A 26,483-nucleotide genomic window follows, 5' to 3' on the forward strand; every position below is an offset into this window, starting at 1 on the left:
GCGTAGCGAGTCCTCTAATGGGGCACTTTACGCCATAGGAATGAAGTCAGTATGTGTCCCTGTGTCTGCGTGTGTCCAGTGAGACCGCATGTAACCAAACATTAAACCCTTACAAATCCCTCGCCACCCCCCAATTCCTCCCCCCAGCATTGAACCACAACCTCTGGCCTAAAGAAATGGAGGAAGAGAGCATGAGAGGTCTTTAGCCCTCCGTCCAACCATTATTCACAACTCTCAAATGTGGAATACAGTAATAGTGAACTTGAAACCTAAGGAAAAAAGGAGAGAAGAAAGCAAGAAGGGAGAATGAAACAAACTCTCTCCCAGAAACTTCTGAGAGCCGTGGATGGGCGGGACTGAGGTTCCAATCACCCCATTAACTTTGATATTGACTCACTACTGCCATTCAATTGCCACCCCCATCTTGTCCACTCTGTCAGTTTTCCCGGGGGGTCGCTATCTGCCTATCTCTGTTCCAGTCATGCTATCTCCTTGGCTAGTGGGTGCAGGTCATCTGTATCTGAGGAGAGGTCTCTGTCTGTTACACACGGAGTCTGGCTGCTCTGTTCACAAGCAGGTTTCGACTTTTTGCTTAGCAAGGGTTCATCGCCCTTGGAGTCTGAGGATATTCCCGGTCCCACCTTTGTTCCACCATCGGGATCGCCTTACCCCAAGTCCCATCAGCTCGGCTTTGCCTCCATCTCCCATTGCAGCGCATCTTGAGTCATGTCCCTGCTGAATAGGGACCACCCCCACCATGTTGCTCTTCCCCATCTTCCGCAGGGGCAGACGCTCCTCCAGCCGGCCCCAGGCTTCCTCGAGAGTGAAAGTAAAATGTCTTGCCCTTGAATATAACTTTAAGCTTCGCTGGAAACAGCAACATGTAGTTCAGTGGTTCGATTGGGGGGCTTGTAATTTACCCTAGACAGAATTGAAGGTGTGCCATTGCTTTTGCACCTCTCGGGTATAATCCGGGAAGACCATGATTTTTTAATTTTCGTATCAAATCTCTCCCAGGTGGTGGACCTCATGTCTCTGTTCAAAAAGCGGGCCATCACCGGACACGGGGAGGCGTCTGTAGGCAGTTTAGCAGTCAGTGCTCTGTGGACATGTTCTATAATAGAGCAGGGGGAGAACTGGTTGGATGGGAAGGAGGCCCGCAGCCATTTGGCCAGAAAGGCCCCCTTGTTGGGACCCTCGACCCCCTCCGGAAACCCCACAGAGCGTAGGCCATTTCTTTTAAGCTCGATTTTCCGTAGCCTCCACCCTCCGGTCAAGGCCCTTTGTCACAGCGCCTAGCTCCGATGCCTCCTTCCGAGGTGCATGGGATACGTCCTCCACCTCAGAGATTCTGGCCTCTGCCCTGGTGACCCTCCAAAATGTAGCATAAATCCTGCCATAGAAGGTTTTCTTCTGATCGGACCTCTCCGATCTTACCCTTCAGGGTTTCTCGAGAGGACTTGATTGCCAACAACAGGGCTGCGCTATCCGGCACCGCTGGGACGCTCGAGTCCGCCACAGATGAAGTCACCGCCACCCTTGAGAAGCGGTCTACTTTGCCTTGCATTGGGGTTTTGTGATCCTTATCCTTGGCCATGGTGCTCCCCACTCCAGGCCCTGCTCAGATGAACTCCCACAGTGTGGCAGGCTTAAATAATGACTGACCCTCTGTGGATGCCAGGGGTTATTAACAGGAGTCCATTGTGAGGGACATGCACCCCCGAACCACCCCCTCCCTATGGGCCAGCAGGCAGCGGCATACGTGAGGAGCAAGAGGATGGGTGGTGAAAGACTGCACCCATCGAAAGAACAACAAAGCGTCCGTGGCCCGCTTGCGCAGCAGCCGTCATGCAGCACGTGCAGCCCAAGATGAGTCGATAGTCCCAGAAGCCGATGTGCCCCCCTCACTTCTCCCATGAGGTAAGCAGTCTGGTAGGCAGCTGACATGATTCAAACCTGTGAGGGGTTTAGTTCCAGACAACCAGCCAGGGTATCTTCATCATATGTTGGCCCTGAAAGTGGCTGGCATGTGCCAGGAGAACCACGTACCCAGCTGGGCCAACCCGGCAAAGCAACACCCCGGGCCCCAGCAGGAAGCCCCCTGTACAGTCTGCGGTAGTCAATAATGGAAGCGCCAATGTTGGGCAGTGCCCCTCAGTGTGTATTGCAGCACGAGCAGCCCTGAATGACGAAGGGACAGCAGTATTATATCCCCCCCTCAGGCATCAACGGTCTTGCCTGGCAGTGGCCTCGGGGCCCGGTCCCAGACTTGGCCAGTTAGGGCGGGAAATGGCCCGTTGTCTGTGGAGGTGTCCCAGAGGGAACGTGACGGCCTGCTCCACTTTGTGGCAATGGCACTTTCCGCGCGGTCCCTGTCCGCCTGTCCAGCGTCGGCCCGAGCCGCTGTCAGAAGTAGCAGACAAGTCTCCCGTCCGGGCCCGCAGGGACTGAGCGACGCACAGATGATTGTGCTTTTTAACTATATATATCTTTGCAAAGGTTTTAATTAATCCTGCAAAATAAAACAACTTACTTAAATATGTATATAGTGCATTTCTGCTTAGATAATTACTGGGGAACGGTGCACGCACCATGGACTCACCCCTACAAAACTCCAGCACCAAGGGATGCAAAATGTCTCAAAATTGAAATCACTCATATATTCTTTCATCCTTACTAATGTGTTGTACCAGTGGTATGGGAGGTGACCAGAGCAACTTAGCACATCATTGCTCTTTCACTGTAGGAAATCTGTTGCTCAGCCCTGTTAATGTGATGGAGCAGGACATTAACTCTACCTGTGAATTTGACTTCCTAGAAGTACTGGGGTCCTCAGAGTTGAACAGAGACCCTCCAGGACTATTGTCGCTCAGCTGTTTGAGGCTCCTCTATTTTTGTGCGTCCGGTACATCTGTCTTTCTGGATCAGGCTATCTAGACCCAAACCTACCTCAATCAATCAGGGAATTTTGAAATGCACTACTCACCTGTGAGCGTCTCAATGCGCTTGGGGGGAGTGGGGGGGGGTTGCAGCTCAGAGTCAGCTAAAAAGCCAGGTCTTGAGGCTCTTCCTGAAGGTGTGCAGAGTAGGGGAGTATCTGATGTTGACTGGGAGCTCCTTCCAGGCCTTAGCCACAATGTAGGAGAAGGCTCTTCCACCCGCTGTGGTTCTGTGGATGCACAGGGTTTCTGCTAGGGCAAAGTCAGCGGAGCGGAGGTTCCTTTTGGGTGCGTGGAAGGAGACTATTTCGTTAAGATATGTGGGTACAGTGTTGTGGAAAGATTTGTATGCATGGGTGAGTAGCTTGAAGGTTACTCTCTTCTCGACGGGGAGCCAGTGGAGGTCTTGCAGGTGTTGGGTGATGTGCTCATGTCATGGGATGCCGAGGGCAAGTCTGGCCGTGGTGTTCTGAATGGTCTGGACTTTGCGTAGCAGGGATTTGTTGATTCCGGCATAGAGGGCGTTTCCGTAGTCCAGTCTGCTTGTTGTGAGTGAGGGGGTGACAGTCTTTCTGGCTTCATGGGGATCCACTTAAAGGTCTTGTGAAGGATGCAGAGGGTGTTGAAGCAGGTGGAGGCGACTGCGTTGATCTGGCGGGTCATGGTGTGGGAGAAGTCGAGTATGATACTGAGGTTCCGTCTGTTGTCTGTGGGGGTGGGTGTGTTGCCAAGGCCGGTGGGCCACCAGGTGTTGTCCCAAGCTGAGGAGTTGGGTCCGAAGACGAGGACTTCTGTCATCCCCGAGTGGAGCTTAAGATGGCTCCTGCTCATCCAAGCTGCGACGTCCTTCACTCCTTCCTGGAAGCTGAGTCTGGTGGCTTTGGGATCCTTTGTGAGGGAGAGGATGAGCTGGGTGTCGTCGGCATAGGATACTATGCTGTCTGACGATGGCGGCTAGGGGTGCCATGTAGATGTTGAAGAGCGTGGGAATGAGCGATGGTCCTTGGGGTTCTCCGTGGTTGATCCCTGTGGGTTCGGAGAGGAAAGGCGGGAGTCTGATCCTTTGGGTTCTGCTGGTGAGGAAGGAGCAGAGCCAGTCAAGGATGGTTCTCTATATGATGGCATCGTGAAGTCTGGCTGCAAGATTGCGGTTTGTAAATGGTGTTGAAGGCTGCGGAGAGGTATAGTAAGATGAGGGCCGCAGTGTGGACTTGGTCGAGGAGTGTGCGGATGTCTTCTGTGGCGGCGAGGAGGGCGGTCTCGGTGCTGTGGTTGCTGTGGAATCCGGATTGAGAATCGTTGAGGATGGTGTTCTCTTCGATGAAATTTGTCATCTGGGCCTTGACGATCTTCTTGGTGTCTTTAGCTGCCCAGGGAAGGAGAGAGATGGGTCGGTAGTTTTTCAGGTCCGTTGGGTTGCGGAGGGTTTCTTGAGGAGGGGTTTTACTTCTGCGTGGTTCCAGTGCCGGATTCAAAAGTGACCTTGCGCCAGTTCCTGCACGGTGTGGGTATGTGAGCGATGACCGTGTTGAAAGAGAAGTGTACGCAGTGATGGTCCGTCCAGAGGGGCTGCCAGGTGTGGCTGAAGCGGATGTTGTTCCCTCCTGCGAAGATGGGGTCGAGGGTGTGTCCTGCCTTGTTAGTGGGGGTGGTGACGAGTTGTTTCAGTCCGATGTTGGCGAGGTTGTCCTGGAGGGCGGTGGAGTCTGGGTCACTGAGGTTGTCGATGTGGAATTTCAGGTCTCCGACGAGGTCAGCGATGGTGGTGATGAACGAAGCGTGAGGTCCGGGGGTTTTGTAGATGAGGGTGCCATGAAGCATAGTTCTGGGGCTGGTCTGGAAGTGGAGGTGTTTGGTGTTGGAAGGGTAGTCGCTCGTGCTGGCGGTGGAGAGTCGGAGGGAGCTCTTGTGTGCAATGGGGAGTCCTCCTCCTGGGTGGTTGGGGCGGTCCTTCCTCTGGATCTTGTATCCGTCAGGAATTGGGGTGGCGATGTCAGGGACAGAGGAGGCGTTGGTCCAGGTTTCCGTGATGAATGCGACATCTGATGAGAGGGTGTCGAGGAGGTCCCAGATCTCTACAGAGCATGTCTGTGCAGAGAGTGCACGTTGAGGAAGATGCACTTTAAGGCTTCGGTGGTGCTGGCGTCCGGTGTGGGTGTGGCGGTCGTGGGGGTCCGGACGATGGTGAAGGATTGTTGGCAGTGTCAGCAGGAGAACTGGCCATGGGTGGTGTTCAACTGGCCATGGGTGGTGTTCGGTGAAGACAGCTGGCAGTTGTTCCTTCTGGGGTTGAGCGTGAGGAGGGCAGCTGAGTTGTAGTGGTGGGTGGTCCAAGATCCAGGGTCCCTGGTGCTGGTCGCGGACTGGCGCAGACAGGCTTGCCTTTGGCGCAGCGGCTGCCATTAAATAAGGAAGGGGCGAGGGAAGCACAGCTAGGAGGTGGGAGCCGGCAGGGGCAGCAGCGGCAGGAGAGGGTGACGAGATGGGTACGGAGGACACAACAAGGGCACAGAATAGGCAACTTCACACAATAATAACAATTACAAGGCACAATTACAAATACAGACACAAAAACGCTCACCAGGCACAAAAACGAGTAGACGGGTCTCGAACACCTACTCACTAGGAGAGGTGAGGCGCAGCGGCACAACTGCTGGGGCAGAGTCCCTGACCAGGAGGTCAGAGGTCTTGTTCGCCCGTCCGAGCTGCGGCCGCCATTAAATAGGGAAGGGGGAGGAAAAGCGCAGCTGGGAGTGGGAGTTGGCAGGGGGAAGGGGCCGTGGGAGCAGTAGCAGCGGGAGAGGGCGACGAAACGGCACAGAGGACACAACAACTGCACAGAAAAGACAACTTAACAGACAATAACAATTACAAGGCAGAAATCCAAAAACATGCACAATTACAAATACAGTAACAAAAATGCTCACCAGGCACAAAAACGAGTAGACGGGTCTCGAACACCTACTCACTAGGAGAGGTGAGGGGGCAGTGGCACAACAGCAGAGCAGCTGGGTCTGGGGGCAGAGGGCAGAGTCCTTGACCAGGAGGCCAGAGGTCTTGCACCTCTTAAGAGACTTCATGACTTTTCTTTCTGATCTCACTGGCTGGTGCCTGCGCTACCTGCCAGTAATAGCTTCACCACCGCCACAAGGCATCCTCTTTACTGCAGCACCTGCTGAGGTTCTGTACACGCTTGCAGTCCAACACACATGTTACTAGGCACCCCCAGACCATGTCTCCAGACACTGATGTTGACCCCGCTCCATGATTACCCCCCGCCCCCCAAGAGCTGTCAGCTTTTCACTCTGCCGTCAATAAAACAGCCAGGGTCCTTGACCTACCACTACCTGCAGGAGGGCAAAGCGCTAACACCCTCACGAATATCTTACAGATGGTGTTGTCCTCTTCTATTACTCCCATTCAAGAAAGCTCTCAGAGACTCCTTGAAGGAGCTCTGGACAACACCATCCTCATGCCTGGCGGTTAACATGGATATTGCTCACCGGTGCAGACTGACACCGAGAGATCCGGCCTTCCTAACCATTCACCCCTCACCGAAAAGCCTGATATTGCAAATTCACCTGATAGGAAGTCCACATATCTGGAAGCCATATCATTGACATAGTGAATCCAGTGGTTAATGATATAGTGAATTCCTCTCTTTCCTTCGGCATAGTGCCGGATGAATGGAAATTCGCCATTGTAAAACCACTGATGAAAAAACAGAATATAGACCCTACTAATCTCTCTAATTATAGGCCTATATCCTTACTACCTTTTTTAGGTAAGATCACAGAGAGAATGGTCTATAAGGAACTCTCCAATTTCGCTGAATCAGCTCTGATCTTCCATCCTCAACAATAGGGCTTCCGCCCGAAACATTCCACGGAATCAGCACTATTGGAGATATCGGATACCCTAAAATTTATCACAGACAATGGCAAGAAGGCAGTACTGATCCTTTTGGATCTATGTGCCGCTTTTGACACCATCTCTCATAGCATCCTGCTAGCCAGACTAAAATCTTGCGGCATTTCTAGCATTGCGCTGGCATGGATTACTTCCTTCCTGTTGAATCGGAGGCAAGCAGTCTCCCTGGGTTCCTTTCTCTCCTCAGAACGCACCATCACCACGCGAGTCCCACAGGGTGCCTCACTTATTTCACTTCTCTTTAACATATATATGGCCCCGCTCATCTCCCTTATCTCGGCTTATGGGATTGAAACAACATCTTGTGCTGATGACACTCAGCTTACCCTGTCACTTGAAAAAGACTCTACAGAAGCTGGAGACAATTTTAAAGCCGGTCTTACGGCAGTCATCAAATGGATGAAAAACAACCATCTCCGTTGTAATACAGATAAGACAGAAATCTTGCTGATACGGCAAGAGAACCCCTTTCAACCTAAGGAGTGGTGGCCTGAAGAGGCAGCAGCCCCTCCATCCACGGTGGAGGTGGCTAAAAACCTGGGGGGGTGTTTTGATTCCTCCCTCTCCTTTAAACCCCACGTACTTAAGATTGTGGGTACATGCTTTGGCATAATTAAAACTTTGAAAAAATTCTTTGATCTGATTCCGTTGGCTGCAAGGAAAACAGTGGCAGTGGCTTTAATACTCACGCCTAGACTACTGTAATAGTCTCCTGGCAGGGGTTAACAAATCTACCCTGAGGAGTCTACAGGTGGTGCAACATGCAGCAGCTTGATTGGTTCTAAAACTTCCCTGTAGAGCGTCAGCCTCAGCAGCTCTGCAAACCCTTCATTGGCTTCCGCTTCACAAAATAATTTTATTTAAACTTCTCCTCACGATATTCAGAGCAACTTGCCGATTAGGGCCAGTATACCTTTCCACAAGATTCACACCATACACAACAAGGAGGACTCTTAGATCCACCTCTGCAAACCTTTTCAAATTTCCAGGCTTCAAACTCAAAACTAGGGGAGGGAAGTCGGCTACTGTGTTAGGGCCAAGGGCCTGGAACTTCATGCCATACAAATTGAGATCAATAGAATCCGAAGAGCAGTTTAGGAAGGCCTTAAAGACATGGATCTGTGGAACATCTGACGAATCGTGCTTGGCACTCATCTAGATCCTAACTCCTCACTGCTGAAGCCCGTTATGCTATAGCGCCAAGAGGCTCCTCTGGGAGTGACAGTCTGCGCTTTATAAATACCACATTTCATTTCATTTCATAGATAAAAAGCCCTTTTGGTCTGGCAGCCTATGTTTTATGTAATGTTATGTTATTTATATTTATAAAGCGCAAACAAATGAGAGGTTCTCTAGGCGCTGATGCACTCTAAAGCAGGACAGCAATCACCAAAAGGAGTTAGAAAAGCCAGCGTAGCCCTGCACTCTCATAACGCTGTCTGTCTGCTAGAGAGAGATGCTCGTGCTCCTGGGGACACGAAGGCAACGGTTACCCCACATCTCCTGCATCATCTGAAGGAGCACTTTTCAGAAGGGGCGAGAGATGGGCATGGTGCCTCTAGACGTATATTTTCAGCTGGCCTAGATACTGCAGACAGTGCGGCCAGATCTCGGGGCACATTGACCTTTAGATGTCATGCATAGCTACAGTCCCCAGGGTTCTCCTCTGATGTACAAAGCAAGCTGTGAGACACGCCTTTTGACACAGAGTGACTGTTCGGGCAAAAAACAGATGCAGGGCTAGAGTGCTTCAAAGAATGTAGAGCAACAGCGTGCTCATTAGGACTCCAGCCTGCTCCGCAGTCCTTTTGTACCTTCAAGAATCCGGGCTTTCTAAAACAAATCAAAAGCCTCCAAACCAGGTCCACTGCAGCAGAAGGAGCCCTTTGTGCGACAATGCAGGCAGAAAGGCGAGGGCAGGCAGCTTACGCCCTCCTCTTCCTGCTCCCTGGAACCGCCAGGGAAGCAGCAGTAGTTTGCTTAAAGAGCTTGACATGCCAATGGGATTAAGGGTCTCCTTTTTTCTACATGCTTGGAAGACGTTACTTCAGACCACTGCGTGCTACAAATTGTAGAGAATGGTTACAGCCTCCCTTCCTTCAGCATCCCACCTCCCAGCTGTAACCTCCCCCCAGCCCTCCATACCCTCTCCCCTCCCCCAGAGGTCCTCCCCGTGCCTCTCAGGTTCCAGAAGGACACCTTCGCGTCCTGCAGCAGGAGATGGTCATCCTGCTACAAAAAGAGGCACTAGATCTGCAAACATGCCATCGAGGTCTCAATTTCCAAATCCACATAGATGGAAAAAATACCATCAGAGGCACCCTTGCCTACAGACCACTGAGACCACGCCCTAGCTTCTACTACGCCATCTCTGACCTTATTGCCTGAATCGCCATTGATTTTGAAGACTATATCTTCCTAGGAGATCATACCTTCCAACTTGACGACCCCAGCAACACAAACATAACCAGCCTCCTAGAAAACTGGTCGTCACCAGGGGGCATATGTATCAAAAACCATATTTGCGATTCTCAAATAGCGATTTTTTGAGAATCGCTATTTGAGAATTGCAAAACGGGATGTATTTAAAAATTCGCACATATTTTGTGAATTCTTAATATTCCTTAATTGCGATTAGCAAATTGCGAAATCGCAATTAAGGAATACCTTCCCATTCATTCCTATGGGCCAGGAGGCCCATAGGAATGAATGGGAAGTAATTCACAAATTGCGAATTGCAATTTGCTAATAGCAAATTGAGAATAATTTCAAAGGTGCAAGGGTGTCATGATGACACCCTGATGCACCCCTGAAATGAACATGTGTGCGCATATGGCCCACATACATGCCCTAAGGGCATGTATGTGCGCCACATGGCACTTTGAAAAATGCCAAAAATTGCATTTTTCAAAGAATTCGCAAATTACCACCAACTTAAAGTTGGTGGTAATTTGCGATTTCTTAAGGAGAATTCGCACAACTTGGGTGCGTGTTACATAGCATTTAAGGAATCGCAATTTGCGATTCCTTAAATGCTTACGGAAAATTAAGGAATCGCAAAATTAGCGATTCCTTAACAATGCGATGCGAAAATGTCACATACATCGCGTTTTGCGATTTTGTATTCGCAAACGCAGTTTTTTTGCGATTCGCAGCGTTTGCGAATACAAAATCGTTTGATACATATGCCCCGAGATCTTTACGCGCAGCCCTTTAATCTCAAAGTATCTGTCACTGACCTGGACTTGAATGAACACCACAACAAAGTATTGTCGAGTCATGAAAGTACTGTCAAACAAGGTTCCCTGAAGTTGAAAAATGTGATTAAGTAAACTTTTTCTAACCCTCGTTCGGGACCCTTGTGCTGTAATTTCTCTCTCTCTCTCTTATTTCTCTTAATTATGTTCTTCTCTTTCTCAAACATTCTCATTCTACTCCTCTTTTACTCTACTTTTCTAATCCTGTATCTTTCTACTTATTCCTCCTGGATGCTCCATCTTGAAGAAAATGAAAATGTCAGGTCGGATTACTCTGAAGTATTTGAATACAGCTTGTGAAAGTACCACAACTTCCATATAAAAGTTCAGCTTGATGTCTGAAACCATTAGAGCTGCTATGAAAATGTAGAAGAATTTTGCTTTGAGTTAACATGCACAAATTGAATACTATTCTAATAACTCAGTAACAATACTCTCTGTGCGCCTTCCATTTCTGTTAGGTTTGGTTTTCTTCTCTGAATTAGTTATTTATTCCAACATCCTATTACTGTATTGAAAAAAAAAAAAACATTAATTAGAATTATCAGTACTACAAATAAGATCTGTGCTCATCACAATTTGTCTAACTTTGCATCTGTAACCCTGTTTTTTTACTTGTCTATTTTTAGCAAATTCATAGCACAATTGGCAGCCTCAGTACCCAAGGAATTATGGTACCAGCATCTGCCCTGCAGCAAGGAAGTGTGACCATGACAACAATGTCAGGTTAGAAGCATGTGTTCACAGGTCCTCTATGAAAGATTCCTCTCTTTCCTACTTTGGGCATGTCTGTCTGTCTGTCTGTCTGTCTGTCTGTCTGTCTGTCTCCCTGCACCTGTTACTTGTCTCCCCAAAGTGTTCAGTTGACAGCAGATATCTTTGAAGTCTAAGCACACAGCAGCACATTTTATCTGGATAATAGGATTCATGCAAGATAAGTGCCATTCATAGAAAGGAAAGTGTGAGAATGACACACTTTTATTTATTTCTGAAGGGCCCAACCCAATATAAACTGTTATAGACGGTAGCAGCGAGTGAGACTGCTCTAAGATTATTCCGATTGAGTTTTGTTGTTTGGTGATGTCTTCCTGTTGTTTCGTCCAGATTTGTGTGCTTGGATTGAAGGTGGAGGGGTTTTAAGCATGTGTAGGTCTGATATAGTTATTTAATGTGCGATAGAGAATCTGTGAATATTAAAACCATATTTGTGCCTTTGGCAGCGTTTCATTTGTCGCAGGTGCAATGGCTGCCTCATACGAATCTTGACCAATATGTAGTATCACATTTAACCACAGACACAGAATGGTCTTTTGGGTAAATGTTCGATACTTCCATACATCAGCCCCCTTTTCTAACCATTCAGTATTGATAGCAGGTCGTTAACAAACACCGCAGGCTTTAAACATTCAATGCAAGATGCAGTGACAGGTACCTCTGAAAAGAGTGCTGTCCCCATGCGCATTAGAGAGTGAAGAAAACATGACGCGAGACTTTCCACATACCAAAACAATTCATAGCTGCAAGGTGTCCCCATGTCATGTGTGATATTTTCAGTTAATCATAGGTTTTCTGATCTCATAGTTACAATGCTAGCAGAATTCCAAGTCGGAGGACACAACGTGATGCCTGTTAAAAGGTCAGTACTGACTTAAGGTGGACCATTTGCCATGGGAACACTCGCCAGCTATGAATGTTCACACAACAGGAGCACGACCTTGAGATGAGCAGGCAAAGCGTACAGAATAGCTGGATCGAGCAAGCTTAAAACATTATTTTTTCAACTGCCTTAGCATGCAGGGCTACAAATTAACCTGGTGTAATGCAAAGTGTTAATGGTTTCACAAGGTGTTATGCTGTTGGCAGGGTTGGCCACCACTACAGTATCATAATATTATTTGAATATACCACAAAACAGTCTAACATAAGTCTGTTGGTCACAGTGGCAATAGAAAGACACTACACACCTTGCATTACTTTTACTTGAAATTAGATGTGTGCTTAAGGAAAATCCCTACAAAAAACATGGTTTGTTCACACTGGAAAAACACAGTTTTTGTCTATTTTGGGAGTTAGGTAATTGAATAAACTCTTGTAAGCACTGATTTCAAAATGTTCGGAAAACAGTGAGAAAACACTACTGAAATCCATAAAAAATAAACACTGAAAACAGGACAGTGTATCTGTATTCTGCAAGTGCAAGCAAGTTGTGTGGGATGAGAGATTGAACAGTGATTGCTTTGGGGAGTCTGAATATAGGTTGAGGGAGTTTGCATTGCAAGGGAGAAACAGGAGTGTGTACTTCTGTGGTCTTGGATAGACAGTTCAAGTCCATGGTCTCTTCCTGCAATTCCAGTAGAACAGAGGAAAATCTGAGCATAGTCCTGATGAAGTCAAGATCCATTTTAATCCAGAGTAAATGATGCAGGTAGGCAATCAATGCAGCTAAATCCATAATGGTACTGTTAAGTGTCTCAGGTCAACTTCTAGGAGTTTTACGAAACACGTAGATGATAAGAACATAAATCAGTCATATTGTCATCCTCCTAGTGAGAAACTGCTAGAATTGCCAGAGTAACTGTGAGAGACATAGCTGCTGGGAGGGGGTGTGGGGGGATAGAGTGTGCTTGTCATCTGTCATTTCACGTGCATGCTTCTTAAGTACATTTGCTGCTCTTTCGTCTGTGATATTACCACAACCTTCTTGCAGCATTGTGCATGTGTTATGTAGTGGTGTTACTCAGGAAACGCAGCCCATCTGTTTGTTACCCTAAACCTTTGTATTCTGCATGTTTTGTAGGTGGCACTGTGTATCAACCTGTTACAGTGGTCACCCCACAAGGTCAAGTGGTGACCCAAACACTGTCACCTGGGACTATAAGAATACAGAATTCACAGGTAAGTTCTTCATATTTTCAAGCATGTTTTTATTGCCATGGATTCAACATAAAATGGTTCTAGTTGCTATGGGGTGTGATTTAGTGGAATTGTTTGGAGCCTTCCTCTGCTACAGATGTACCTTAACTGGATTATTCAATTATGGAAATAAAGCACAACTTCAGAACTGTTCTACTAATGCAGCAAATCATTTTTGATTAAAAACATGAATTCATGGAAAGAAACACAATTCCATCCTTAGCTATAAATGGGTTTTTTACCCCCTGAAATGACAAACCTAGACAATCTTCATGAATGTATTTGTCATTTCTTCATTAATCCTCCCCAGCTCGCTCTCCGCCGGGCACTGTTGCAGCCACTTTTTTCTGTCTCTTTTAGTAAGGTTTTCCAGTAGGATTTGGGAGGGCTCGGGGTCTGTAGATTGAGACTGAACGTACACGTGAAATGGTATAGTAAGTTCCCAGCAGAGGAATTCTCCAGTTGGTATTGATGTCTAATAGGGTCTTTAGGCTTATGGTGCCTAGTCGCTGGCTATCGTGGATTCTGCAGGGGTTTGCTTGCTGCTCTGCTATTAAAAGCCCAGGGAATGCCTAAAAAACCGGTCCCAGTGATCTATGACCAGATTTATTTGCTTCTTTATTTGATAGAGAAGTGACAGGACTGCAGGTTTCCTCCATGTAGGCATCTTGGAGAGCGGTTTTAGAGATTTCCATGGTCTTTGCTCCAAAATGTTATGTGAATGATGGGAAAACTGAACTTGAGCCTCAGTGTCCCTCAATTATGGTGTTATGGCGCAATTTCCTTAATCCAAGGCTCCGTCCTGATTCTGTATTCTTTTAATTTGTAGATCTGCATTTTGACATATCACTAACAAAAATGAATGTGTCCTTGTGTAACTCAACTGGAGCTCATGTAAAGCCTTCTGATACCTTCGGGTCAAGTTTGCGCTGAATAAAACTAAGACAAAAAAAGAAGAAAGAACAACTCTGTTGCTCACAATATACATAGAATGGGCTTTTGTTGCGTTCTCCGGAAACCACAAATTATTGCTGTGGTATATGAATACTGGTGCTTATTCAGCTACAGGCCTTCATTGACAACAATAGTATCCCTCGCCCTCGCCAAACAGGTTTTGGGGCTGATCATGTTATAGAACTGGTGGCAATATCCGAGTCAACCTGCAGTTGTGGTGTCCATAGTCAGGTAATACATCCATTGCAGAACACTTTCTGGGTTGTTTTACCCAATTTTCTTTTCTTTAGGTTTGAAGATTTTGCACCCTGAATCTTTTCTGGATTCACATGCTATGCATTATTCTGCCATCTAGTGGTTTGGTCCGTAACTCTTCTCTTGTATAGTGGTCCTTTTTCTCTCTCTCTCTTTTTTTTTTTTCTTTTGCCGTTTGGCGTTGACTATGTCCATGATTTGGTGCTGAGTCCAACCTCTCCTGACATCAGACGCCCCTTCCCTGAAGCCTCCACTGGTGGTGGCCATCTTCAGATTAGTTTTTCCTCCATTGGGTCTGGAAGCATCGCTGAAGGCTCTCTAATCATCGAAAAAAGAGGAAAAGAAGAATATATTGAAGGTTCATCGAAAGTAAAGTTGAAGTTTCAGAGGGGAAAGGATCAATAGAGCAATCAAAAGAGGTCTGATTCTGGTCAAATCCGGCCTGTTTTCAACAGAGAAGGAATTGGGAACACTAGGAAAACGGCAAGGAAGGTCATATTGACACAGAGGCCGCAGGTACCATTGCCGCCTCCTCTGAGTCCATCACGACCAATGTCACCTGTGCTGGCATTACGGCTGACGAGACAATTGCAGGCGGAACATTCGACACTAAGAAGACATAGCTGATCACCGTCTTGGAGGTCAGCTTCCATGTTGTCGATTGTTGAGAAGATCAACGTTGAGGCACTATGCAGCTTCCTGTTTCTCCATTTCCTCAGAAGCACAGCATGATACCTACCCTGATGACTCAGCAAATCCACTACCTATGGGAACCAGCGGAAAGGTGACCATGTGGTTGAATGCCAGTGACATGTATGATTATTATTATGTTCCTGTTTGTTGTTTCTTATCATGCTGGAGGCCTGTACCTTGGTTTATGCCCAAATACATAAATAAAGTGTTTTTAAAAAATCCATTACCTGTGCCAAGACTGGTTATTCCAGCACAAGACCACGTGCAAGGACCTCCTGAGACTTTAGATCTTCCCCCAAGACCTGCAACTTCTCCTTGTCCTCCTGTTCCACCCAGTCCAGTTTAGCCTCCAGGTCAAGTGATGGTGCCAAGGGGCACTTTGATGTCACCCACTCAACCAGCGTTACCGCAACCAACTTCTCCAATGCTGTCTACAAAGAAGAGGTACACAACTAGAGAGGGCAGTGATGGTTTATTGACCGCACCTCTATTTGGCATGTGCTAATATCTTTGTAGAGAGAGTTGCAAATTGTTTTTCCTAGTGTGGAGCTATATGGTACTAATGCATCATACTATCTTATATGCACATAACACATTGGTTTCACACCTCCTTGCTTCTATGAGTAATTGATGTACCAAAGCACTCAATCAACAATCAACGTATGGTGTTTCCAGCCTGCATCTTATTCCAAAGTGATCAAAATCAAAAGTCAGGAGCCGAATGTTTCAATGCAGCTTGTACTGAATCTGGAAAACAGCAGACGTGTTTCGTCACACAAGTGACTTCTTCAAGGCTGCAATCACATATAAATATAGAGAATATAAGTGAACTGGTAACACAGTACATGGATATACATATTTTATATACACCTGTTATGCTTATAGCATTGTGTGGTGATCAAGCTCCAGGAAGGGAAAAAGAGAGTGATATCTCTGCCTCTTGCAATCAAATTGTGATATATCAGCAGAGTGCAGTACAGTAGAAACAGCATTGTAAAGGTGAATTCCTATTGTGCACTACCCTATTAAGTGTGTCAAGGGAAGAAAAGTAGTAAAGCAAGCGTGAGAGATATAAAGATGAGTCCATATTGTGCACTTCTCTATAGAGGGTTAAAGAAAGAAGTTACCAAAAATAGTAGTGTAGCATAGAACCTACACCCAAGAGGAATATAGGATGAGCAAATTTGAACATCCATCGTCATTAGACTGACCTAGTTGTTCGGTCAAGTAGTCCCGATCTTGTAGAGCAATGAATATAAAACGAGGTGTATCGATAACTGGTGACAAGAGAAAACGCAGTGTAATTAGTTATTCATCCAATCCAGCAAAAGAGAAAAGATGTGTCACTCATACGTATCTCATATATCAGGCTTATAATTCAATAACAGTCAGGTTGAATATCCGAATATCACAAAAAAATTTCAGTTGTCCTAAAAGTTGTATCCTTAATGTCTGGGATCAGGTTCCAAATGGTCAAAAAACCAATGGGAGCTTTATCCTAAGAAGACATGCTAATATTTAAAGACATCCTATTATACAAACATGATCTGTCAATCCCAATATACTTGGAAGAGACATCTTAGAATCAAGTATGTCACTCGTAAACGCAACTTACAGTAATGGTCTCCAAATGTATCCTTAATATTAGTACAACTTCCAACTTTCCATTATTTGAAATATTTTATCCAAAAATATCAACCAAAAAGAACAGTTTCCCAAGTAGAAATTCCAATGTTACTAATGATTAATTTACTGGAGCTCAAATATATGTCACAAACCGAACTTCAGAAGGCAAACTACGTGTAAGTATGACAATAGCCCACCAGGGGAAGCCGAATTTCGTCCTTTGTCGCCAGTTGTTATCAGCTAGTATAGTTAGGGAGAGCCCTGATAAGCCCCCTACAACCTAAAAGAAAATCATATGTCAGAAATGGGAAGTGTACAATGTACATGTAAAAGCCACTCCTATATTTACTGTATAATAATTGTATTTGAAACTGCATCATGCATAGTATGTGGGGAAAATCCTCTATATTAGTTTGTGACAAATATATCCCCCACAATCTTAGAATATCCATCAATTTCACAATATGCACACACACCGCAAACTGGTTGGCATGTAAAACCGACGAGTGCAGAGTGAAATACCACATTGTTAATACATTAAAAGCAGTTACATGTTTAGAAATGAGTCCTGATGCTGAATTAGAACCCTTATCAACTATTTGAGTTGGTGGCCGTAGTGTTTTAAAAGCATAACCAGACCGGCAGTTTAAGCCCAGCGAGTACTGGAAAATAAACCGCATTGCTAGAAAAATCACTGGCAAATAGCCTTTCTAGAGTGCGACAGTATCGTAACCATGGTAAAGGTCGTTTCATTTAAATAACGATCTTCTGTGATTAATAAGAACAACCTGGTTTGGAGACTATCACAGCTGCTTCACGTGACCGAAAAGACGTGAATAGTAAAACACTCACAGACATAGCATAGTTTGTTTTGTGTTCTGAACCGGCAAGAGATACGTCAAGTAACAAACGTATATCCCAAAAACTAGAGTCTAACCGTGTAAACTGTCAGAGATATCCTCTTCCTCCGTCCCGTGTACCATGTCTCTGCCGTAGTCCCAAAATACTCGAAGTATCGGAATCAAACGTTCGAGAAGTCCACACTCTTTCAAGGCAAAAAAGATCCTAGAGCTAGAAAGCGACCTGTAGCCAGATCGTAGGTGGTGCATGCAGAACGGCTGCCATTTTTAAATGTATGTGCTGTGAGTGTAGGAATCTGGCTTTGTATATACTATACCAAATGAGTTATAGTGTACACAGAGTCCAGTGGGACCCTAAAGGTAGGCAGCGGTGAAGTTAGATAGAACCTTACTCTCTATTTGTGGTAGCCTGGTCGAGTAGTAAGGCAGTATCAGAGGACAGTGTTAAGCATTTGTTGTACACACTCAGTCAGCAAATAAATTCACACACTCAAAGACTGAACTTCAAACCAATTGTTTTTTTATAAAAATATTCTTTTAGTTGTTTGATTTTCTAGAACCAAGCAAGCTTGGCACAGGTTAGCAATAAATACTTTACAGTAGTAATGTAATTGAAGTACAGTTTGAATGATAATTGTATATGCACTTTGGTTTGATTTACAGTATGGATGCAGAGAAATGCAATACTTAGTATTGCAGTACTTAGAGTTGAATTGGATTTTTAGTAAAATAGCAGGTAAGTAACTTTTGAGACTACTAGACTTACACAGAGTTTTATACCTAGATACTACTCTGGGACATTTCCTGAAAACAGGTAAGTAAAATCGTTTTTGTTGGATTATGAAATTTTAAAGAATGTCTTTAGTTTCTCAAACTCCACACTTAGAAAAACAGTCAATATTATCCCATGGAGGAAAATAGTGTTATCGGTTTTGAGGTAAGTATTTGGTAGTGGGAGATGAGGTTCTGGGGGTAGACTCAGGGGTCCCCCAGGGTCAAGGATGCACTCTAGTTACACCCTTAGCGGCACTAGGGCGGCCGGGTGCAGAGTTCTGAGGCCCAATGTTATCCAAAGGTGGATATGGGACCTCCGGTTATTGGCTGCTGACTAGCAGGCCACTTGGCTGTGGGAGCAAAGCTCCTAGACTTTAGCTCAGGGCAAATGGGGAAACAAAGTATTACGAAAGGTGCACACTCAGCGGCACTAGGGCGACCAGGTGCAGGGTGCTGTTTCGACGTCGGACGCCCTGTTGTATTCAATGGAGAACCTTCGGTTTGTAAAGACACTGCAGGCTTGGGGACGAAGGTCTTCTGGGTGCTACCACCACTTCGAGAGGTAAGTTAGGAAGTTAGGGGTTGGCTAGTCACCATCGGTTTGGGCCCATAAGGCCGTGGGGCGTCGGGTGCAGGGGTGCCTTTTGGGGTCATATCTTCTTACCAGCTCCTGGTCGCGGTTATGGGGGGGCCTTCTGGATTTAGGCTGCAGGCGTTGGCTGGAGACAGGTCAGGGGTCGCCGGATCTCGGGTCAGGATCACTGGGGTGACCTCCTCGTGGTGTTTGCCTACTCGAGCTTGGGCCTTGGATGGCGGGTGCAGAGTGGGGCAGATCCGCGGTGTCCGAGGTTGCAGATGAACAAATCTGGTGTTATCTATAGCCGGACGCAAAGCTATCATAAAAATGGTGGTTCTGCCCCGCTTCCTCTATTTATTCACTAACTTACCCATCCCACTGACAAACCTATTTTTTACACAATTACGTACACACCTTATAAAGTTGGTATGGGGAGGGAAGCAGCCTAAAGTCAACTGGTATACTTTAACGCTTCCGTATGACAGAGGAAGATTTAGAGTCCCAGACATGCAGCTTTATTTTTTTAGTAGCACAAAGTGGGTATGCTCACCACTGGTATCACCCTGACACACGCATACCATATGCCAAGCCAGAGAAAGATTTAGCTGACCCTGTACCATTAAATGCAATACTACCTACAGGAATTCCACCGGACCCACATGATATTCAGCCACTGTCCACTACTTGCTGGGCATGGAAAAAACTGCTCACGAGAACAGGAGGATCGACATTGTATTCTCCAGCACTGCCGCTATCTGTGAACCCCTGTGAAACCCTGTGAAGACACTGGCACCTGCACCCCCAGTGGGGACCAGTTGCTGAAAGCAGCAAGTGGTCTGGGGTAGCTCACAAAGGCGGCAAGTCTTTGAAGCTTCCCCTTCGTGAACCCTGCCCATCCTGGGGAGGAGGGTTGGCACCTCATCCCAGGATGTTCATTGTTTCAGGCCCCAGAAAGCAGCAGGCTCTCGACCTAGGTGTCCAGAAACATGTCTGTTGGTGGCAGCTGAAAGCAGCCACTCGGCCTGGACACTAGTGGTAGGTTCGTTTTCAGGGGGCATCTCTAAGATGCCCTCTGTGTGCATTTGTCATGCATGGGCTTAATGTGCTGAGAAGTTTGATACCAAACTTCTCAGTTTTCAGTGTAGCCATTATGGTGCTGTGGAATTCGTAATAGGAAACTCTCAGCACCATATACTCTTAATGGCAGCACTGCACTTACAATGTCTAAAAATGTACTTAGACACTGTAGGGGTACAGGGCTCATGCACCTGTACCCTCACCACTGGTATAATGCACCCAGCTAGAGGGGTGACTGATCTATGCCAGGGCAGTGGGTTGTAGGCATGGCACACAGGGATGTGTGACATTTTGACTCTTCACTTTGTTGTGCACCAAGATACGCAGCCTGCAAAGGCAGTGTGTGTGTGTGTGTAAAGGCACAGGGCCACTAAGGGTGGCACAATAAGTGCTGCAGCCCTTAGAGGCCTCCTCTGGTCACAGTGCCCTGGGTACCTGAGGTACCATTTACCAGGGGCTGACCTGTTGCTAGAGATGCCAAATGGGTTTAGGCTTCAATGCAGTTTTAGGGAAAGAACATAGGCCCTGGGTACCTGTTTACCAGGAGCCCAGGGCACACTCAGTCAAAGTACATCAGCTATTCAGCAAAAAGTGGGGGCAACCATGCAGAAAGAGGGCACTTTCTCACAGTGAGGAATAAACTAAACAATGTATTGGACGTTTACAAGGTGAGTTAGCAAGTGTGTTACGTGATCAAATATATCATTGAGAATGTCAAAAAGGAGAACGTATATTTGTTCAAATAAAATAATAATTCAACGACATTTGCATCACCAGAGAAAACAATGATATATATAGTCCAATGAAAGTATCAGATTTGTGCATAGTTGGTTGGTAAAGTGTATCCAATTACCAGGTAAACCATTGGAAATGTCGATGACCAGGAATCCTCTTCAGATACAAATTAATTGCTCAGAAATATTGACAGGATGAGGGAAAATTTTTTTTCTTATTATCCAATAACAGTGTCCAAATTCAGTCAGAGAGTATTGACATAAAGTAAGTCATTCTTCAAAACATGGAAAATGTACTATATGTAGAGTGTGAGTGCTGAGTACAAAGAGGCCGCCATATTTAAATGTGTGTGCCGTAATAAATAAGCAACATATTGTGTCACACGTTAATACAGTAAGTTGGTGAAATACTTGTAATTTCCAAGTCTAATGATAAGAATGGTGCAAAATGATGCATTTCTCTTATACAAAAATTTTAAATCCCTAACAGAACAGATTATCTACGCCAATAAAAAAATAAAAACAACATTGGGGCTATTCATACAGTGTTAATAGTTCCCAAATATACATATCCTTATACATAGGAGAAAATGTAATCACTTGGCCCGTGTAGGTATAGCATTAGTTGTTGTTTGGCTGATAGTAGCTACAATGCATATGTTTAGAATGTTCCTACATTATGCAAATAATTCAATCCCTTAAGAACACATGCAATTCCGTATCAACGTTGAGCCCGTGCGCTACTGCTCTCAATGTAGTTATCCATTTTGTTTCCTCTTTTCTTAGGGTCAGGGTTCTGTCTCCACTTCTGGGGTTGCTTGCAATAGGAGCAGGTGCATGAAACCCAATGTTTATAACCTCAGAACCTGCACGAATGGTGTTGTAGTGTGTCGCTAAGGGGTAATTACAGTTGTTATTCCTAATTGCCCTAATATGTTCGTGTATGCGTTCCTTTAAGGGTCTAATTGTACTGCCCATATATATTTGTTGACGTGTGCAAACTATGCAAATTTGGTGTTGCAGTTAATAAACTGTTGTATGTAGTACTTAAACTTAGTGTTGTATTGGAAACACGTGATTTTATCAATAGCATATTTGCATATGTTACATCTAGTGCATCTAAAAAATCCCTTGGGTTTCTTAGGTAGACCGTAGAAGTTCCAGTGCAAAAATAAGCTTCTGCCAAGAATGCAAGGCAAAATTCATAACGCCAGTGTACAGTATGGACCTTGGGAGCAGCGCTCCTGAAGTCATTCAGTACAGTATTCACTTTCTTCAACAGTCCAAGAGTCCTTTCACAAGGGGGTCTTATGCTTTTAAGTGGAAATGATTTGCCACATGGGGCTTGTACAACAAACATGATTCTGTAAACTGTCAGGAGAATATGATCATTTCTCGTTTACTTCATTTGGTTGAATCCAACCTGCACTGCGCTGCTATGAAAGTCCATCTTGCTGCTGTTGAAGTGTACAGAAAGGAACCAAAAGAGCTTTCTATACAATACCAGATATGAAAATCTTCCTAGAAGAATCAACAGAAGTGTCTCCCACCGAATAGATTGCCTCTTCCTCCATGGGAGTTAAATCTCTTCTTATCCTAATTGCTGGCTCTTCGGTTGAAGTCTATACATAGGGCCTGTTTGCAGCACCTTTCCTGAAAAGTAGCTCTTTCTGGTGGCTATCACTCTAGCAAGAAAAGTTAGGGAGCTGCCAGCTCTTTGCTCAATAGAAGAATACGCAGTGTTTCACAGTAATACAATAGTGGTAAGAACACCCAGCCCACTCCCCCCAACACTTTCCTCTGACTGAATTTAAGGCAGCCATCTGGAGAGCAGTACCTACACTTTTCAAAGCATTGTTGCTTAGCTAAGGATTCGAGAGCTGATACTTCATTAGGTCAAGCAATATTGAGTGTATTTTTGTGAAACAGCCTTCAGATAATGTATCTCTTGTTAAATTAGGTCATTGATTGCTTCTTGTAGTTTATCCTTTTATCTCTATGCATGGAGGATGTTGCTTCTTGCAGTTTATCCTTGTTCTCTATGCATAAAGGCTGCTGCTTCTTGTAGTTTATCCTTGTTCTCTATGCATAGAGGATGTTGCTTCTTGTAGTTTATCCTTGTTCTCTATGCATAAAGGATGTTGCTTCTTGTAGTTTATCCTTGTTCTCTATGCATAGAGGATGTTGCTTCTTGTAGTTTATCCTTGTTCTCTTTGCATAGAGGCTGCTGCTTCTTGTAGTTTATCCTTGTTCTCTATGCATAGAGGATGTTGCTTCTTGTAGTTTATGCTTTTATCTCTATGCATAGAGGATGCTGCTTCTTGCAGTTTATCCTTGTTCTCTATGCATAGAGGCTGCTGCTTCTTGTAGTTTATCCTTGTTCTCTATGCATAGAGGATGTTGCTTCTTGTAGTTTATCCTTGTTCTCTATGCATAGAGGATGTTGCTTCTTGTAGTTTATCCTTGTTCTCTATGCATAGAGGATGCTGCTTCTTGCAGTTTATCCTTGTTCTCTATGCATAGAGGCTGCTGCTTCTTGTAGTTTATCCTTGTTCTCTATGCATAGAGGATGTTGCTTCTTGTAGTTTATCCTTGTTCTCTATGCATAGAGGATGCTGCTTCTTGCAGTTTATCCTTGTTCTCTATGCATAAAGGCTGCTGCTTCTTGTAGTTTATCCTTGTTCTCTATGCATAGAGGATGTTGCTTCTTGTAGTTTATCCTTGTTCTCTATGCATAAAGGATGTTGCTTCTTGTAGTTTATCCTTGTTCTCTATGCATAGAGGATGTTGCTTCTTGTAGTTTATCCTTGTTCTCTTTGCATAGAGGCTGCTGCTTCTTGTAGTTTATCCTTGTTCTCTATGCATAGAGGATGTTGCTTCTTGTAGTTTATGCTTTTATCTCTATGCATAGAGGATGCTGCTTCTTGCAGTTTATCCTTGTTCTCTATGCATAGAGGCTGCTGCTTCTTGTAGTTTATCCTTGTTCTCTATGCATAGAGGATGTTGCTTCTTGTAGTTTATCCTTGTTCTCTATGCATAGAGGATGTTGCTTCTTGTAGTTTATCCTTGTTCTCTATGCATAGAGGATGCTGCTTCTTGCAGTTTATCCTTGTTCTCTATGCATAGAGGCTGCTGCTTCTTGTAGTTTATCCTTGTTCTCTATGCATAGAGGATGTTGCTTCTTGTAGTTTATCCTTGTTCTCTATGCATAGAGGATGCTGCTTCTTGCAGTTTATCCTTGTTCTCTATGCATAAAGGATGTTGCTTCTTGTAGTTTATCCTTGTTCTCTATGCATAGAGGATGTTGCTTCTTGTAGTTTATCCTTGTTCTCTATGCATAGAGGCTGCTGCTTGCTGTTCTGTGATTACAACTATGAGTAAGGGTCCTACGATTCTTCGAATCTTCGTTCTGCATCATAGGAATCCTCACTGAAGTCCTGAACGACTCTTCCACCTCCCCGGGCCTCAATGATACTATTGGCGTTTTTAGTAATTGCACATGTTTTTTACCAGCTTTTTATTGTTTTTCGCAGTAATACGGTTACATTGATGTCGTACATCCCTGTACATACATAGTGTATTTTCATTTAAAATGTAGGCATCACACATTACTTATTGCTGTGCAAAAAGAACTGAGCCCAACTGCCAGTGCAGTGCACGCTTGGAAAGAGAAGCTGCTGATTTCGTAAAGCAAAAGATTGTGTTTTTCTGCAGCTTCGCCACTTTTCACCTGACAGGCGCCTTTTCCTTAATTTTTCTTTTCTTCTGAGTGAAGGTTGTAGGTTATTTTGGTTAGTGTAAGACTCTTCTTTTGGTTAAGTGCTGCTATTTAGTCTTACTGCTGTACCGAATAATTCTTTTGTACATTAAAAAAATGCAGTAGGGGGAGGAGCCTAGCGCGCAACCAAGATGGCCGCGTAGGTGCGAGGCTCCCGAGGACCTCCGCGACCTCCTGAATTAATCCTGGCGATATCCTGTCCTTGTTGAGGGGACTGTGTTGGGGAACCGGAGCTGAGGCGCCACCCGTTTTTTGGGCTCGAATCGGACCCCGGACGCCGGTGGGAGCATCGATCGAAGGTTGTGGCCTTCTCCTCGCCGGCCCCCCGGATTGGAGTAGTGGGGCGATCCGGGGACAAAGTGAATAACAGCGGCGAACGGGGCTGGGCGACTGGCGTACCCCGCACTTTCACTTTCGCTTTTGCGCCCTCCTAGCTCTCAAGCAGGGTCGGACTGCGGAGCGGGGTGTGGTGGTGTGGCCTTGTCCAGGAGCCCGGCTGACCCGCCGGCGGTGGGTTGACCCGCGGTTCGGTGGTCGCCCCTGCCCCCCCCTGGCACCCGTGACCTGGTATAGCGGCCCGTTTGGGGTGCTTGGCACGACGGTGGAAGAGCCAGCATGTCCACCAAACAAGATGGCGACCGGGCGAAGGTGAAGACGACCCGCCGTGGCACGGCGCACCAGGCCAACAGTATGGACCGCTACACGCTCCAGAAGGGTTCTCCGGAGACATCGCGTGCATCCCCGGTGGGCCCGACGGAGGCATCCGCTCATCCGGTGGATCTGACCCTCCGGGACGTCATGGGCGCCATCGCAGAGATGAAGGCCTCGGTGGACCAGCGTTTCGACACCTTAGCGCAAAAAATAGACTCGGTCCTGGTGGATGTGAGCCTTGTGAGGGCAGACTTGTCCAAAACAAACGACCGAGTCGACTCCCTGGCCCACACCACAACGAGCCTCACGACAGACGTGGTGGCCCTCCAGAAGGAGGTGCGCCGGCTTGGCCAGGCGAGCGCCCTGATGGACCGGCGACTGGAGGACTCCGAGGGTCGGGCCCGGAGGAATAATGTCCGTATTGTGGGGGTGCCGGAGGGACGAGAGGCGGAGGCGGCGGATCTTTTCGTGGAAGAGTTGATCCTGACCCATCTCCAGCCCCGGGGGCTGAGTAAGCTTTTTGCGGTGGAGCGTGCTCACCGGGTCCCCGGGGGCAGACCTAAGACTGGTGCCCCGCCGCGGCCTCTCATTGCCCGGATTTTTAATTTCCGGGACAGAGATGGTATCCTCCAGACCTCCAGACAACAGGGACCGGTCAAGCTTGACAACATGGAGGTACATTTCTACCCAGACTTTACCCCGGCGGTCCAGAAGCAGCGGCAGAGCTTTCTTGGTGTTAAACGTCGCCTAAGGGACCTGAACCTCAAGTACTCAATGCTCTTTCCAGCTAAGCTGAGGGTAGAGGTGGATGGTCGCACGCACTTCTTCGACCGGCCCGAGGCGGCTGGGGACTGGCTGGACACTCTGCCTGGAGATCGGGGCCGGGGGGGCGGGGGGGGCGCGGCTGGCGAGGAGGGCCCGCCGGAGCAGAATTGAGGGGTGACTGCATAGGCCTTGCTCTGGACGTTGTTCCTTCACCATTTATTGATTGCGTATTTTCCCCTCCTATGGAGGTCATGCGGGGTCTGTTGGGGGCTTCCCTCCTCCTCTGGGGGACTAGTTAGTATTTTAGCTATGGGGCGACAGGCACACTGCACTTTGGGGGGGCTGTCTGGGCTCATGCAGGGGTGCAGGGAGGGGGGAGTTTTGTTGGGACCGGGGGGTGGGGGGGGTGTGTTGTTTGTTAGCACCGCAGGGCAAACCCGCTACTATGTTGTTGTTTTTAGGATGCTCGATGGGGGACGACCGATTGTCTCGACGCATGATGGGGGGTAGGGATTTGGCTGTGTTGTCATGGAATGTTAACGGCCTGGGGGATAGGATTAAGCGTGGGGTGGTCCTGCAGTACTTAAAACGTATTTCACCAGATGTTGTCTTCCTGCAGGAGACGCACCTTATAGGTAACTCCTTTCATGCAATGAACCGGCGGGCATATCGTTTGGCGGCCCATTCTGGCTTCACCTCG

The 26,483-nt window shown here is 46.4% G+C and overlaps 1 protein-coding gene across 2 annotated transcripts in view; it reads left to right on the plus strand.

The window, feature by feature from the left end:
• PKNOX1 (PBX/knotted 1 homeobox 1) overlaps positions 1 to 26,483 on the plus strand; it is a 244,138-nt gene that overhangs the window by 144,555 nt on the left and 73,100 nt on the right. For both annotated transcript variants that reach the window (XM_085620755.1, XM_085620756.1), the window contains 2 exons: positions 10,756 to 10,852; positions 12,924 to 13,021. In XM_085620755.1, coding sequence (XP_085476881.1) covers positions 10,756 to 10,852; positions 12,924 to 13,021 — 195 coding nt within the window. The remainder of the gene's footprint in view (positions 1 to 10,755; positions 10,853 to 12,923; positions 13,022 to 26,483) is intronic.

Source organism: Triturus cristatus, chromosome 8 (assembly GCF_964204655.1).
Source record: "Triturus cristatus chromosome 8, aTriCri1.1, whole genome shotgun sequence".
Lineage (NCBI taxonomy): Eukaryota > Metazoa > Chordata > Amphibia > Caudata > Salamandridae > Triturus > Triturus cristatus.